This window comes from Dothidotthia symphoricarpi, assembly GCF_010015815.1.
Source record: "Dothidotthia symphoricarpi CBS 119687 unplaced genomic scaffold P153scaffold_24, whole genome shotgun sequence".
NCBI lineage: Eukaryota > Fungi > Ascomycota > Dothideomycetes > Pleosporales > Dothidotthiaceae > Dothidotthia > Dothidotthia symphoricarpi.
This window is the reverse complement of record NW_022985031.1, coordinates 212,470-226,920: the sequence shown is the minus strand read 5'-3', so window position 1 is coordinate 226,920 and position 14,451 is coordinate 212,470. Positions and strand designations below refer to the sequence as shown.

Here is a 14,451-nt window from a genome sequence, read left to right as displayed (position 1 = left end):
GCATTTGAGTAAAGTAAATGTGCGGTAGTAAGATGAGCGGACCGTTTCGTCAAAGACAGGTTTGACTTCAGACGATATCCTTTGTCATGAAAATTTCAGGCAAGGAAAAGTTACATAAATCTCGGGTAATGGGACAGGACTACTCGACCTTCAAATACCTCTTGTGCATCAAATTGGTAATAGCAGTCCTCGTCATAAACATCTCCACCTTTCCATCGATGTCAAGATCCGAATTTCTACCCGTGACTCCACAATGCAGCTAATGTCTTGCATAACATAACGCATATCCACTCAACCACTCAAACGCCACGAATGCAAGATTTCAGGCGATATAGATTGAAGTGCCTGGATCATTGGTCACTTTGTAGAAATGATGTAAATCGCCGCTGTAAGGTACCGGGGTTGCAGACTGGCAGTGAAGGTGTGACGTAGGTCCCTGCAACTGACAGTGCTTGAAACGGGAAGGCGCAATGCACGGGCTAACGGTCAACGGGTCAACGGCCAACGGTGTTCTTCCCACCACAACAACCGTCAACACAACTTCATCGTGAAAATTCGAAGAGCTCGAGGTGCAAAATTGCCTACTATTATTGAACAAGTGGATGTAACATGGACAGAGACACGCAAAGTTCAGCAACAGAAAGAGCGACGCAGCAAGGAACAGCACAAATTCTCCTTGTTCAGGTACCTCTATAACAACCCTGCACTATATCGCTTCTAAGCGACCCGTCATCCGGTTCCAGATGCCATCGTTACCGCACTCTATTCGTTCCGGAACCCTGCACCCCTTTCCTACTCGGAGCTCTCTTATGTGTGATCGACACCCCTATCGTCACCAAACATCTGGTCCAAGGCTATGTTGACACATCTTCGCCACGTTTAGGTGGATTTGTGGAGAACTGATCAGAGGGGCCGATTCGATATGGCCGATACGTCCTGGATGTTTGCGCTATTTGGAATTTGCCCTGATTCTAACGGCTCGAAGTGTGTCCTTGCCCTGACGAGGAGTGTGTATACGTCCGTACATCTCGCTTGAAATCGTCTAAAACGTCCGATTCTGGGAGCCGAGATGCGACTTGGCCCACAACTGCCGCGTCCCCCCCTAGCTTGGCTTCTATTCTGATATCCTGGAGAGGAGCATTGACGCTTAAAGTAAGAACTTGTTTACTCTTCAAGCAATATAATCTCAGCGCCACCTGTGTTCGAGAGTTTAGTTCTAAGGGGTATCGAACTCAAGGTTCTTTGGGGAAATCTCTGTCCCGACATCTGAGGACAAGACTATATTTGCAGGGTCCGTTTCATATGACCTACGTGGTGGTGTAGTGTGAATTCTTCCACATTGGACAGTTCAAGGACTAGTCGCCTGCACGGTCACATCTAGTATTACTGGGAACAGCTAATTCTCCGACACTGGCTGTCAAATGCCTGTTCGAATTATTCTTGTCACGGCAACTATGCCTATGCTCGTCTCAAAAATCAATAGCCTCCAGAGGTGTTCCGCATTTGTATCAGCCACCTACGCCCCTAGGGTAGATTCATTGGAAAGTCAACGATGAGCAACGTCACTTGAGCTCACAGACCAGGCAAGTTGTCGCGAGATGTAGAGGGACTTGATGTTGAACCCCTGACCGTTGGTGACACTAAGGGGTTTATGACAATGCGCAGCCGTTGGTCCATGAACAACGATGACGAAGTGGCCGATGACGATGGCACTGCTATCCCTTGGAAGCTCAATTCCAAGTCATCAGGGCATGAACGTCGAGAGGTATAAGAAGGCCTTCGAATGTCGCCATTTAACTGACATCTCACACCATCAACTCACATTCACATATTCAACACTCCATCCAATCAACACCTCTCAGAACACTATCCAATCACCGAAAAGCTCCCCCAAACAAACTCAAGATGCTCTTCACCACCGTCCTCGCTTTCGCCGTTGGCGCCATCGCCGTTCCCCTCGAGCAACGTCAAACCGGTCTTTGCAGCTCAGGCTCGCCCCTCTGCTGCGCGACCGATGTTCTCAACCTCGCTATCTTGGACTGCGCTGCTCGTAAGTCAATTCTCACCCCATTCCTCACTCTCTCTATGTCCATCTGCGTCAGCATTGCAAGAGTTGAATGTGTACTAACACCGCTCAGCTGATGTCACACCAACGACCGTCAACGGTTTCATCGACACCTGTGCCGCCCAAGGCCAACAGGCCAAGTGCTGCCTTCTGCCCATCCTCGGCCAGGCTCTCATCTGCTCGGATGTGAACCCCACGGCTGCCACTACTACCGCCGCTTAAGCATCTCTATTAGCGGTTGTACATCCGGAGCGCACGATGTGTTTGCAGGAAAAGTAGTTCTTGTGTATTATTAGGTCTGGTGTGACTAGTATTGCTGGGTCCGTATAATCAGGGACCAGGGTTTTGTAGCATCAGATGTAAATTAGTCCGCAATGTATTAATTCGTCCATCAATTTGAGTGTTTGTCTACTGTGATGATGTCTTACTCAAGCTACTGTCGAGCTACGAGACTCTCGGCTGCCTCTCTCTCACCCTCTCCCAACAAACTGCTTTCTTCATCCACCACTTTCGCCTTCTTCTGTTCGGCAGTTACCGATTTCTTCTGTAAACTTATCCAGATAGCAGCACCGATGATCAACACAGCACCGAACAGGCTTTCCACAGGAGGAGTAGTACCCCAGATGACGCGTTCAATGATGAGAGCGAAAACCAGTTGCAAATAAGTCAAATTCGTTGCCCTACCGGCCTTTTCTCTCTGCAACCCCTCAGTAAGTAGGAATTGGAGTAAGAAGCCCGAAAATCCAATGATGGCAATCAAACCCCACTGGGAAAGATTTTCCGGCATCATGAAGTGCAAGTCCGGGTGCACGAGGATGATACATGCGGACCCTATCGTTGCAATACACGCAAAGTAGTTGACGCTTATGAGCGAGTGCGCACGTGTTCCAATGACCCGGATGGTGGCGTATGCCGTTGATGCGCCAAAAGTGCCTAGAACTGCGAGGATGATGGCAAGGCTGCGTTGACTTGAGGACACAGGGACTGTGGGTAAGGTGTCTTTCGCAACGTTGGAAATAACAGACATCAACATGTCAGTGCTTAACACGTCTTGCACGAGATCCTTGTGTTGAGCAGGGAAAAGCCAGGGCGGACGAGCGACGAAGAGCACGCCGGTGAATGCGAGCAGACCAGCTAGAGCTTCTCTCGACGTGAATGGCTCTCTTAGCCAGACGAAGCATACTAATGCCGTCATCGTTGGAATGATGAACGTGATGACTGTTGCATCGGAGAAAAGCAGCCACGATAGCGAGTCTGTTTCAGACTATTAGTTGTCAATTGCTGCATCTCGCCCACGAAATACTCACAATAGAGGCCGAAAATGCCAAAAAATCCAGCCAATCCACGCAGTACCAACAACCCTCTGATGCCTTTTTGGCCGAACGGGAAGTTAGGAACGCGGTGGTAACACATATAGAGAGTCCCCAGAACCGTGGTACACGACATGCGGATGAAGATGATGTGTAGAGCGTGGAATTTGGTCTCGTATCCAGTAGCCAGTAGTTTTGCTGCTGTGTTCATCTGTATTGTTTAGCAATGTCCGCTTCGCAATATCATGTAGAGTGTTAAACACACCACAGAACCGCATGTTTGCGCGAGGAACACCAAAAACAATCCGAAATTCCTTTCGTAGAAGTCTCTCAAGCTTTTTGGTATTCTGCTTCTAGCTTGCGCTGCATCGTTTTCTCTTTCTTGGTCTGTGTCGGGAGCAGGCGGATCTTGCGCCGCAAATCGTGCTGGATTCGTTGTTCCGTATGCCATATTGTCTTGAAAAGCACTAGCCAGATTGAAATAAGATGAGGTCTAGGTCTTAGCAGCAGACCTGAACATATAGAGACTTGGACATGGTTTTCTTGATCAGACGAGCAGAAATCTCATGGCGTCCACGCGACCCATAATGCAAATGCAGTGGCGAATCAGCATTAGCGGCCGTAAGCCGCATCTAGACAGGCTTACGTAACGCTGACTGAGAGGGTTACTTTATCCTGTCTTTTTCCTGGCTTTCCATCAAACGTATTTTCCAATATATCAAGCAGAAGGTACCAATTTAGCTGGATGCGGCGGTGGGAATTAAAAGACACTGCCTGCTCAGTGAAAGACGACCTGCATACTGATTTTTGTCGTTCTCATTGCGCAGTACTTGTGATTATATGCCAGAAGATAGATCTCTTTGTCGAAGGTTGAGTCATTCTCTTTAAACTCCTCGTCTCTCCTTATCTCCTCCAAGCCTTCCTACGAACAACACTTCTTCGGACTTCGATCTCGACTCATGCATATCACATCAGAGTGTTCATTTCGTATGATGATCAACCGTTGTGGCTGTGGAGAAGTGTGGCTGAGTCTTCTACTACCTACACCGATCTTCGATGCATCTTCCATCGACCTTCCATATCTGGTCAATGGTCGAGAAGAATAAGGAATGGCGTCGCCACAACCTTGGCAATGCTGATGTGGTGGCACAGCTGTAAAGCGGACGATCATAATCTTGGTGATCTCAACTCGTGATTGACATACAAGGTATCCATGACGAGTCTACCACATTTCAAAGAAGCTTTTCGCTGGCAAACAAGAAACTGAGGCGTACAAGAAGGTGTAATACCAAGCAAATGCTTGGCTTACAATGTTCCACGAGGGTTAGTTATGACGTAGCGAAGAGCATGAATAGTTGCAGTGTGGACATTTAAATTCGTCATTATGTTACAGTATAGCTGACGCAAAGGTGGTATCGCGCGTGATGGAAACAGAAAAAAAACATAGACATGAAGACGTTACAACCCATCCTCCAATTTACAGTGTAGCTGCATTTCCCCTGCATCATCTCCTAGAGTCCAAGCTATGTCCACAGTCTGACGGCTTCTACTACGCCAAGGCCCAACGCACCAAGTTGCACAGCGCGACTCGGTGTCATGGACACGATGGCACTCGACGTGCTGTTACCGTCGCTAGTCTTGGGTATCTTGGGCTTCTTGCGGGCTTCGAGTGTTCGTGCATCGATCTCAGGTGCCATGTTGGTGTTTGTCTTGACCTCGATGGGTTGCGCGAGTGCTTCTGGCTGAGCAATGGGTGCTGGACTCGCGAGCGCGAGAGTTGCGAAGAGCAGAGTTGTTGCTGCAGCGAACTTCATGATTGAGAGTCGTGAGTGGTTGGACGTGAAATTCGTGGAGTTGGGTGTGCGGAATGAGGTTGTTGTTGATTGCACTTGAGTTTGCGTAAGATTTGCCAACAGTGACAATTCGGTGATGAGTATGATTTTGGTGCAAAGTAAAGCTGAGATGAGGTGTAGTATGATGTTGTTAAGAAAAAGAGTCCTGCGAGTGCCAACTTATATGTGAGATCAAAAGCGAGCGGTGGGAATTATGACAGAGTAATATCGCCTGCCTGCGGATCACTGACCGGTGACTGCAGGCCTGATCGTACAGCACACAGCCAGCCTGATTGAAGCCATCGTGACGTCGAGAGTAGTCCTCCAATTGTACTTCGTGGTTGGAGACTTGGCTCTCTTGGCGACGGCACGTCGATGAACAAGCACAGCCCCACTGCCCTGCTTTGAATCGTATTACCTGGGCTCTTAGAAACGGTGAGGCAGCGATCCTATCAGAGGGCTGGTTGATTGTGTAGGGGGATCAAAGTAGTTAAGCATTTTGAGGACTAGTACCAAGGCTGTGCCTGAAGCTTAGTCAAACAAGGCTCTCTTTTAATTTCCTTTGTTTCCGCATTGGAATCTTGCCTATTCGGAGTCGAAAAGATGTAATTCAAAGAGAGACGCGTGCGATACCTTTGACGTCAGAATCTGCGCTTAAATGTCACCGGTTTACTGCTTCCAAGTTGTGAGAATTTTGGATGGATGGCTATTTGGTTGTTGTGTATTGGTAACTATACTTCTTATCGGACCGACACGACAAAGGAGGAAGGTGGCTGGTGGGATGCCTTAAAGTAAGCTAAGATCATCGAAGCTGATTGAGAGAGTTCGACAAAACTTGACAGAGGTAGAGGCTCTGCAAAGTGAAACGAGTCTCTGGGTCTGATTTGATGACAACTTGCTCTTAGTCCCAATTCTCTCGATGCAGGTGGATATCTCTTCAGCACCACAAGTGACGAATCATACCAAATGACTGCTTTGACCGCTAAAGAACGCGTTGTTATTGGGTACTACTTTACGCTTGCTTAAACTGTGGCCTTCTCCAACTCTTTCGCGTCGCTCTCTTCCCATGGAAAGTCTTGCTCCGCCTTCTTGATCAACTCTGCATGCTCCGCAGACCTCGGCTTGACAATTGCCCGGTATGGCTTGGGGTGACTGACAATGCCAGGCTCGAACTTGACCTCTGGCTCCACTACCTTTCCATTCTCGCTGAATTTCTCGATATTGAAGACTGCCAGTGTTTGCGCAATCGTGATGAACAGTGCGTTGTCTGCTACATATCTGCCAGGGCAGACACGACGCCCAAAACCAAAGATCCAGTTACGCGGGTCGGGCTCGGCCTTGTGGGTAGGAGTATCAAGATGACGTTCAGGGCGGAAGACCATAGGGTCAGCATAGACCGCCGGGTCATGTGTAAACCACCAGATGTTTGCAATCACGAGCGAGCCCTTTGGAATCCGGTATCCTTCGAAGACGTCCTCCGCGGTGCTGCAGTGAGGCAGGCCCATAGGGGCCACAGGGTGCCAGCGGTGAGTTTCTTTCATAATCGCCACAATGTAGGGAAGGTTTTCGAGATCGGAACGGACAGGTAGGCGGCCGCGTCCAACAACACGATCGAGCTCCTCTTGAGCCTTCACTTGTACTTCTGGACACACAGTCATCGCCAAGAAAAAGGTCATCAGGGACGAAACTGTCGTGTCAGCGCCGCCCAAGTATAGCGAAGCCGCTGACCACTTGTGAATGAACTCTAACTCTTTATCCATGCCGATCTTTTCAATTGCTTGAGACAAAAATGACGTCTTGTGTGTGTTCTCTCGCATCTGTTTCTTAACGAATTGGTAGGGCTGGTTGCTGGTTCGCTCTAGTTGGGCAGCCATCTTACGAGCCTTGGCCTTGAAGCCAGTGCCAGGGCACCATTCTGGTACGTATTTCACTTCTTCTGTTAGATGTGTTGTACGCATTTACAGAAAGATACTCACAGAAAGGCATAAGATCCACCATGAATCTTCCAGGTACGGTGCATTCAGCGAACTCTTCCATCGTCTTTCCGGCCATATCGACCAATGGGTCTGTGCCACGCTTGGTTGTGTATCCGTAGGCGATTTTCAGAATGACAGCACCTGCCTCCATGCGAATGTGATCAAAGAGAGCTTCAGGGGACTCGAGCATGTTAAGCAGGAAGTGAGCGGCCTCAACCTCTTGAATACGATCAAATACTGAGAGAGCAACATTGCTGCTAGCAACCTTTGCAATGTTCTTGCGGTGCATCTTGAAACTATCCGCATAAGGACTCATGGCAAGCGAGTTGTTCCATCCAACCCTTGTCATTCACGTCAGCTTGCTTATGGAATCAGGAATTGATGGTTTGTAGCATACATATCGCAGCTGAAGACCTGGTGCGGGCGTGACGAATGAGTAGCAGACCGATTGCTCAAGAGCTCAAATGCCATTTGCGCATCGTTGATGATGACGAAAGTTGTACCCAGGATAGTAACTGAACTGATCGGGCCATATATGTCCTTGTGCTTTAACCAATGGTGGCACTCAAGCGTGCCAGGCGGGGGCATGTCGCTGACATTTCCAAGGAGTGCAATGCCCTTCGGGCCTGGAGGGAGGGGTTTCTCATTCTTCGATCGGAGGTAGCTAAGACTGTAAAAGACAATCACGCCAAAAAGAACCGTAAGACCGGCTGTGGTGGGCGAGGCAAGACCCATGGTGAAGGTCGTAGAAACACGCCTTGGACAAGTCTTGGGATAGAAAACACAATTCACATATCGAAAGACGTGATATGTGCCTGCTTATCAACCGTAGGAGTGTTTCTGCCACCCGCGGCGTTACCGGCCCCAGGTCTTCTTTGGACTAGACTTCGGATCAGACCCGCCTCAGGGGCCGCGCGAGGTATGTTTCAACCTGCAGGGGCTCTGAATCAAGCGCGAAGACCATATGTAACATGTCTTAAAGACTCAAGAAAAGTAGCACAACAACGCGTCAAAATAGCAGCGATGGTTGTTGAAAATAGCAAAAAAGCTGAGGATACCTTTCAAAACCCAACAAATCACATAGATCTAAAGAAGATGTCGCTCATGGTTGTCACCTCAATCCAATGCAAGATTTTGCGAAAACCCCACTTGCGGCTTGCTCGCTTAATCGAGAGACTGGACCCTGTTCACGCATTAGCTTAATTGTGGGCGGATTGGGAAACCCCCAGAAGGCGGAAAGAACCTATTTAACAAACACGCGATCGACAATTGAATGTGCTACTACTAGGAAAGACTTCCGACCATTATACGAACCAGTCACGCCATGGAGAGCTCGAGCGAGTCGTTTAAACTTTCAGAGGTGATGTACCGCGTTGACAGAACCGCATGTGGCCCGAGTTTCTGCAGGAAGATGGCAGTTACCCTGCAAGTCACCAATGAGATCTACCCACCAAGCAACAATCGCATGCGCGTTTATACTGACACGTTGCGGCCACTGCATCAGTAGATCGGGCGTAGTGGTTGCCATGCAGACGATTAACTGACTAGTTTCCCAATTAGGCGCGCCCCGGACTAGTGGCGAATCCCAAGAACCGGGAGTTGTAGAAGTTGACGAAAAGAGAAGACGGCAATTATCTACCACAACGTTGAAACTGCTCTGTAGTCGGTAGACTTGAAGATAGACCGCGAACTTAATTCCTTAAGCGAGCATCCAATCCGTTCACGCTTACACAACGGCGAACTTACGGAGTCGAAATATATTTCCGAGGTTTAACACTTGCCGAGAGCACGGACTTTTCCAGAAAGCCGAGCTTGTCGATCAACTGATTGCCACTGGGCGTCTTAATTGTCAGCACACTCAATTAGATACTGACTCGACTCTGAACGTGCAAAACCTACTGGAATACGGTGCTGTCCATTGGCCAATTCGAGTGTTCATTGTGATCAGCCTGCACGTGACGGAAGCTGCTCCCTATGGGTTGCAGATTTAGTGGGAAATCTCACCTGATGTGACGACTGCTTATCCCGAGGAGCTCCTAGAAGCTCTTTCATGAACGTCCGTCTACGGCATTGGCATTCTTTTCGACTCGGCCATGCCGACCCTTTCTCTGTCTCTGTCGGCCGAGCTGTAGATGTCGAAAAAGCAACTCCACATCAAGGCTATATTTAGCGTTGGCGTATATCACGATTATGAGCATTGTACTGCATTTGTTTGTTGGTCCTGGCCCACTGGTTCGATATAATTGTTACCGGGACAGCAACCGGGCACAACAACGTGATTATGTCGAGCAACTAAGGTGCAGCAAAACCTTCCAACAGCTTGACAACAGCATTCTAGATTAGTGTAGGAGTATGGTACCTGAAGTCCGACCAGCACACGCCTAGTCTGCAATTTAGTAAGATTATATCTATAGTTCTATGGCTTGTACAAAGGGTGCGGCCCAGAGCAAATTAGATATACAGTGTATACGGTAAGTTACCGCCTGCCTAATGTAGCTTAGCGTCTTACTTAATAAGCTAATTAATTAATCTTAATTTAATTACTACCTAATTACTTTATAATACTATTGCTAAATACTTTAACGCTAACTTTAATTTTAGCTCTAAATAGTTATACTAAAGACTAAAATTACTATAGATACTTCTTTAGTACTCTAAAGAGCTATTATTATATTATAGGTAGTTTCTAGCTCTAAAACTAATAAAATTATAGCTATTTTACTTATTTTAAAATTTACTATTTCTAATATTCTTAAATAAGCTTATAAATATGCTAATAATCTAACTAATTTTATATAACTTCTATAAAGTATACTTAATTACTATAAATACTTAGGTAAGAAGCCTTATATTATTAATAGCTCTAATATATTAGGCGAGTGTAGAGTAATAGGCAGTTTACGTACTATTGCACTAGCCCTAGCTTTTTAGCTTATATATATAGATAAAAGTACCTTATAAAGAGATATAGGTCTCTTAGTAATTTATCTTATTATATATTAAATACTATTATTCTATCTTTACTATACTACGTTGCTACTATAACTAAGTCTTATATTTAAATTACTTCTAATATATAGTAGCTTAGAATAGTAAGAATATCTAGTAAATTATCTACTTATAAGTCTAGATATAATATAAGGACTCTTATATTTTAAGTAAAATAGAATACGCTACTATAATTTCTAATAGGTAGTAATAACCTATAATAATAGGGTACTCTCCTTATTAAAGGTTAAAAAGACCTAATTAGGCTAATTATAAATAATTTAATCCTGCTACCTATAATTAAGAAATAAATATAATAGGAGCTATAGGCCTTACTTATATAAAAGAAAACTTAGGTAGATAAGCTATAAATTAGGCAGCTATAAGACCTTAAAGCTAGATATAAGGCTAGAGTATAATAGGCTAGGCCTAGTAGAACCTTAGTAAGTAAAGCCTTAGAGCTTAGTAACTCTAACTACTAATACCTACCCTTAGCTAGCCTACTAGAAACAGCTAGTATACTACTAAAAGGACTATAAGTAGAAAAAAGCTAGTACTATAGATTCTTAGTAAATTTATTTAATTTATACTAGTAACTACCCTTAGAGTTAGCTCTTTATATTTAAATTTACTTATAAAAATACTTTTAGGTATTAGTAGTACCTTAGGAACTACTAGTAGTATATTTATTAAAAGAGATACTATAGTTACTAAGCTAAAAGTAGAAGCTTTATAGCTAGTAGAAATAGGCTTTATATAGAAAGTAATTAAAATATACTTATAAACTATAATAGGATAGAACTTAGATAAATAGAAAGTTCTACTAAAACTTTAGCTAGTTTCCTAGAGTCTCTAAAAGAATAAATAATAGATAATAAGATTTATAAATATACTAATCTTAATAGCTAGTCTATTATTAGTAGTAGCTAAAAAATAACCTATTAAGAGATTTAATAAAGAGTTCTTCTTAGAAGAACTATATAACGTACTATAGATACTAACCTAGAAGATTAACCTTCTTAAAAATAATATACTACTACTACCTACTTCTTTTAAATAGAGAGTTTAATAATTTAAAGAAGAAGTACGTAGACTAAGAGTAGTTCTAAGACTAACTTTTTTTATAGTAACTACTAAAACCTATATAAAAAACTTTAAAATACTAGATCTTAACTACTTTAATAGTAATGTAGTAGAGCAATATAGGAAGTATATCTAAAGGAGTATTAGAGTAAGATTATATAACGCAGGTTATGTAATCTAGGATTAGTACATAGCAATTAAGCCTCTAATAGGAACTTAACAAAGTATTAACTAATAATACACTTATCCTATCTAGTATTAAGCTACACGTGCCTAAAGAGGCGTTAAAGACTATCTCTTCTATATATAGTAACCTACGTAGGGAACAAAGAAGCTTTCTGTTTATAGCTATTTAGATATAATACTAAATTATTCTTGTAATACATTTATCTAGAGAGTAATTAATTTTTAGTAATAATAATAGGACTTTAGTAAGTCTAAGTTAAGGATTAAGAGACTAATATAAGATAGGTACAACACTAGATTATATATAGTACCTAAGAATTAGTACTTTAAGAACTTAATAAGGTATTAGTATACTTCTAGGAAATTTAGCAACCTTATAACTAGGGATTGTACTAGACCTAGAAAACTAAGGAGTTACCCCTAAAGAAGCTATTAATATAATAGCTAGTATACTAGTTACACTTAGATAACTTTTAGAGATTATTTTACTACTATAAAACTTATATAATTAGTATATAACCTACAGTTATACTTAAGTACTCTTTAGTAATAAGAATTAGCTAAGGAATAATTAAAAGAAAGGGATTAAGGGTAGTAAGTACTGCTAGGTATAGATAAAAAGGAGAAGAATAAATAAGGCAAGAAGCTTACTAACAAAGAATAGATATATACTAGTAATAATAACTTTCTTTATAATCTTTTCTACTATAAAGACCTTTTAGAGATCTTTACTTCTTCTTTCTATAGTAGTTAAGATAGTTCTTACTACTTACTTATTACTTATCTTTATAATTCTTATTTATACCTTTCTTATTTTTAAGATAACTAATAATCTCTTACTAATAGGTTATACCCTAAATACTAACTCTTCTACTAAGTATTTATTATTTAATGTAGGTTAATTATTAGCTCTCCTAACGTAAGCCTAGAGAGAGAAACCTAGAAATAACTTAAGTAATAATAAAACTCCTAGCCTATTTAAAGGTAAGGTAAAACTTCTAAAGCCTAATACTAAATTAATAAACCTAACTGCCCTATTTCTAGTAAATATAGCTTAAATAATAGTAACACTTATTTAGAACTAATTAAAGCTTAGCTAGGCACCTTTCCCTACTAAGTATATACTAAGTTTTAATAGCACTAAAGTTACTATTTTTATTAAGTAATATAAGGAAGTTGCTTTATATTACAGCTTCTTAGAGATTAATAAGATCTAATAAGTAATTACCTACTACTAGTAAAGGTAGAAGAATATTATTTATTACTCTAAGGAATACTAAACAGCCCTTAAAGGTAAAGACTAGGATATACTAAGAGAAGCCCTCTAATGTAAATTTAGGAGTAATAACAGCGCTTAATAGGAGGAATAGATTAAGTTCTTTAAATAGTAGCTCTATAAATACTAGTTAAGGAAGGATCTTAATATCTAATAATACCTTAAGGAGTTTAAGATTAGATTAGAGTAATATATCTCTATAGGCACTGTTAAGAGCAAGAAAAAGGGCTTCTACCTTATTAAAGGGCTCCCCCTTAACTATACTACTAGAGTCCTAAGTAAGTTTAGCCTATCTATAACACACTATTAGGAGTTTAAGTTTAGCTAGATTAGTAAATTCCTTAGCTACTAAGTAAATATTAAGGAAGAAGTATACCTACTAAACTTTAATAAGGCTATAAAAAAGTTTAGCCTAACCTAAGAATTTTAATCCTATATCTCTAAGACCTGTTTAGACTACTAGCTATTAGATATTACTAGGATAACTTAGTCCTAATTAGCTTCTCTAATAACCTATTAAGTTCCCTAGATAACTGTTAGTAAGAAACCCTAGTAATTACCTCTAGAAGTTCTAGCTACCTAGTATAAAGTTAACTTATTAACTAACAAGTTATATTAACTTAAGATTAGTTAGGCTAACCTTATTTTAGTATAATAGATACTATATAAGACTAAGCTATTATTAAACTAAAGCATTATAACCTATATACAAACCCTGTTAAATTAGAGAGTTAGTAAAGCTTAGCTATAAAGTACAGTTATACTAGGTAATAACTACTACCTAAGGAATTAGGCGGCTTCCTATAATATAATAGCAAATTAGAATACTGTTCCTTTAGGATTAGAATATAATTAATAGGAAACTCTAAGTTAAGCTGCTTAGAACGCTTAAATACTATTTACCTATTTTATATATAAGAAGGTTAGTTATAGGAAAGCTAACTGCCTATTAATTACCTAGTTAATTAAGAATAGCTAGTACTACTAGGATACTAACTAATAACTTATCTAGGGCACTATTTCCTCTCCCTAAGGGCGTGTTATAAACCTAGGTATAAATAGTTAGATTAATTCTATCCTCTTAAATATTAAGTAGATATAGCTAAAATAGGACCTTAATTCTCTTACTATAAAGGCTAATTAGGGAAGGCTAGTAGGATTAACAGCTATTTAGAATAATTCTATAGTTACTAGTCTAAACCCTAACTAAGACTTAGGCATAATATTAGCTAAAGACTATAAAGCTTTCTAGGAAGCCTCTATAAACTTAGGTAGTAATATTTAATTATTTTAATACCTAACGTTCTACTGCTTAAACGCTAAGCTTTTAGCTACTTAAATTTAATAAAAAGGACCTTTACAAAAGCCTATTAATAAGAAAGTGCTAGGTACTCCTAAGGTAGTAAAGCTAGTACTAGTTACTATTGCTAAACGGCCTGCTAATAATTAATTAATTTAACTAAGAAGCTAGCAGTAGAAGACTTAAGCTCTACCTGCCCTAAATATAACCTTTATACTAATATTAACTCCTTAGAACTATATTAAGGATTTAGAAATAACTAATGCTCTACCCTAAAGAAGAGTTAAACCTAAGAAGGCTTATTTCTCTAAACACATCCTAAGTACTACTAATAAAGTAATATATACTATTATATTAGTACCTATAGTAATACCTATTAGAGCACTACTTAGAAATATAGTAGAAGTCTAAAAGAAAATATTCTAAAATATATAT

At 41.3% G+C, this 14,451-nt stretch overlaps 4 protein-coding genes across 4 annotated transcripts; 1 reads left to right on the top strand and 3 right to left on the bottom strand.

Moving 5' to 3' along the window:
* Nucleotides 1-1,905: 1,905 nt before the first annotated feature.
* On the top strand, nt 1,906-2,287 carry P153DRAFT_302664 (uncharacterized protein; the record flags this gene model as incomplete). Its single annotated transcript, XM_033664465.1, has 2 exons — nt 1,906-2,050; nt 2,139-2,287. 2 exons carry the CDS (start codon nt 1,906-1,908, stop codon nt 2,285-2,287), a joined length of 294 nt encoding a protein of 97 aa, XP_033518563.1.
* On the bottom strand, nt 2,175-3,842 carry P153DRAFT_371047 (uncharacterized protein). The gene is made up of 3 exons (XM_033669170.1): nt 3,641-3,842; nt 3,373-3,586; nt 2,175-3,319 (listed from the first exon to the last, which is right to left on the bottom strand). The coding sequence occupies exons 1-3, from the start codon at nt 3,824-3,826 to the stop codon at nt 2,499-2,501; spliced, it is 1,221 nt and encodes a 406-aa protein (XP_033518562.1). The 5' UTR covers nt 3,827-3,842; the 3' UTR covers nt 2,175-2,498.
* Nucleotides 3,843-4,735: 893 nt separating this feature from the next.
* P153DRAFT_371045 (uncharacterized protein) lies at nt 4,736-5,665 on the bottom strand. The gene has a single exon (XM_033669169.1). The coding sequence runs from the start codon at nt 5,187-5,189 to the stop codon at nt 4,899-4,901; it is 291 nt and encodes a 96-aa protein (XP_033518561.1). The 5' UTR covers nt 5,190-5,665; the 3' UTR covers nt 4,736-4,898.
* Nucleotides 5,666-5,911: 246 nt separating this feature from the next.
* Nucleotides 5,912-8,069, bottom strand: P153DRAFT_327130 (cytochrome P450). The gene is made up of 3 exons (XM_033665319.1): nt 7,581-8,069; nt 7,184-7,524; nt 5,912-7,137 (listed from the first exon to the last, which is right to left on the bottom strand). Exons 1-3 carry the CDS (start codon nt 7,916-7,918, stop codon nt 6,230-6,232), a joined length of 1,587 nt encoding a protein of 528 aa, XP_033518560.1. The 5' UTR covers nt 7,919-8,069; the 3' UTR covers nt 5,912-6,229.
* Nucleotides 8,070-14,451: the final 6,382 nt, after the last annotated feature.

Excerpts from the sequence above, each read along its gene's own strand:
- P153DRAFT_371047 (XM_033669170.1), bottom strand. The coding sequence starts at position 3,826 with ATGGCATACGGAACAACGAATCCAGCACGATTTGCGGCGCAAGATCCG. Across the intron at positions 3,587-3,640 it reads CGCAAACATGCGGTTCTGTG|ATGAACACAGCAGCAAAACT; the intron begins GTGTGTTTAACA and ends TAAACAATACAG. Across the intron at positions 3,320-3,372 it reads TGGCATTTTCGGCCTCTATT|ACTCGCTATCGTGGCTGCTT; the intron begins GTGAGTATTTCG and ends AGTCTGAAACAG.
- P153DRAFT_371045 (XM_033669169.1), bottom strand. The coding sequence starts at position 5,189 with ATGAAGTTCGCTGCAGCAACAACTCTGCTCTTCGCAACTCTCGCGCTC.
- P153DRAFT_327130 (XM_033665319.1), bottom strand. The coding sequence starts at position 7,918 with ATGGGTCTTGCCTCGCCCACCACAGCCGGTCTTACGGTTCTTTTTGGC. Across the intron at positions 7,525-7,580 it reads CAGGTCTTCAGCTGCGATAT|GGTTGGATGGAACAACTCGC; the intron begins GTATGCTACAAA and ends GTGAATGACAAG. Across the intron at positions 7,138-7,183 it reads GGTGGATCTTATGCCTTTCT|TGAAATACGTACCAGAATGG; the intron begins GTGAGTATCTTT and ends TAACAGAAGAAG.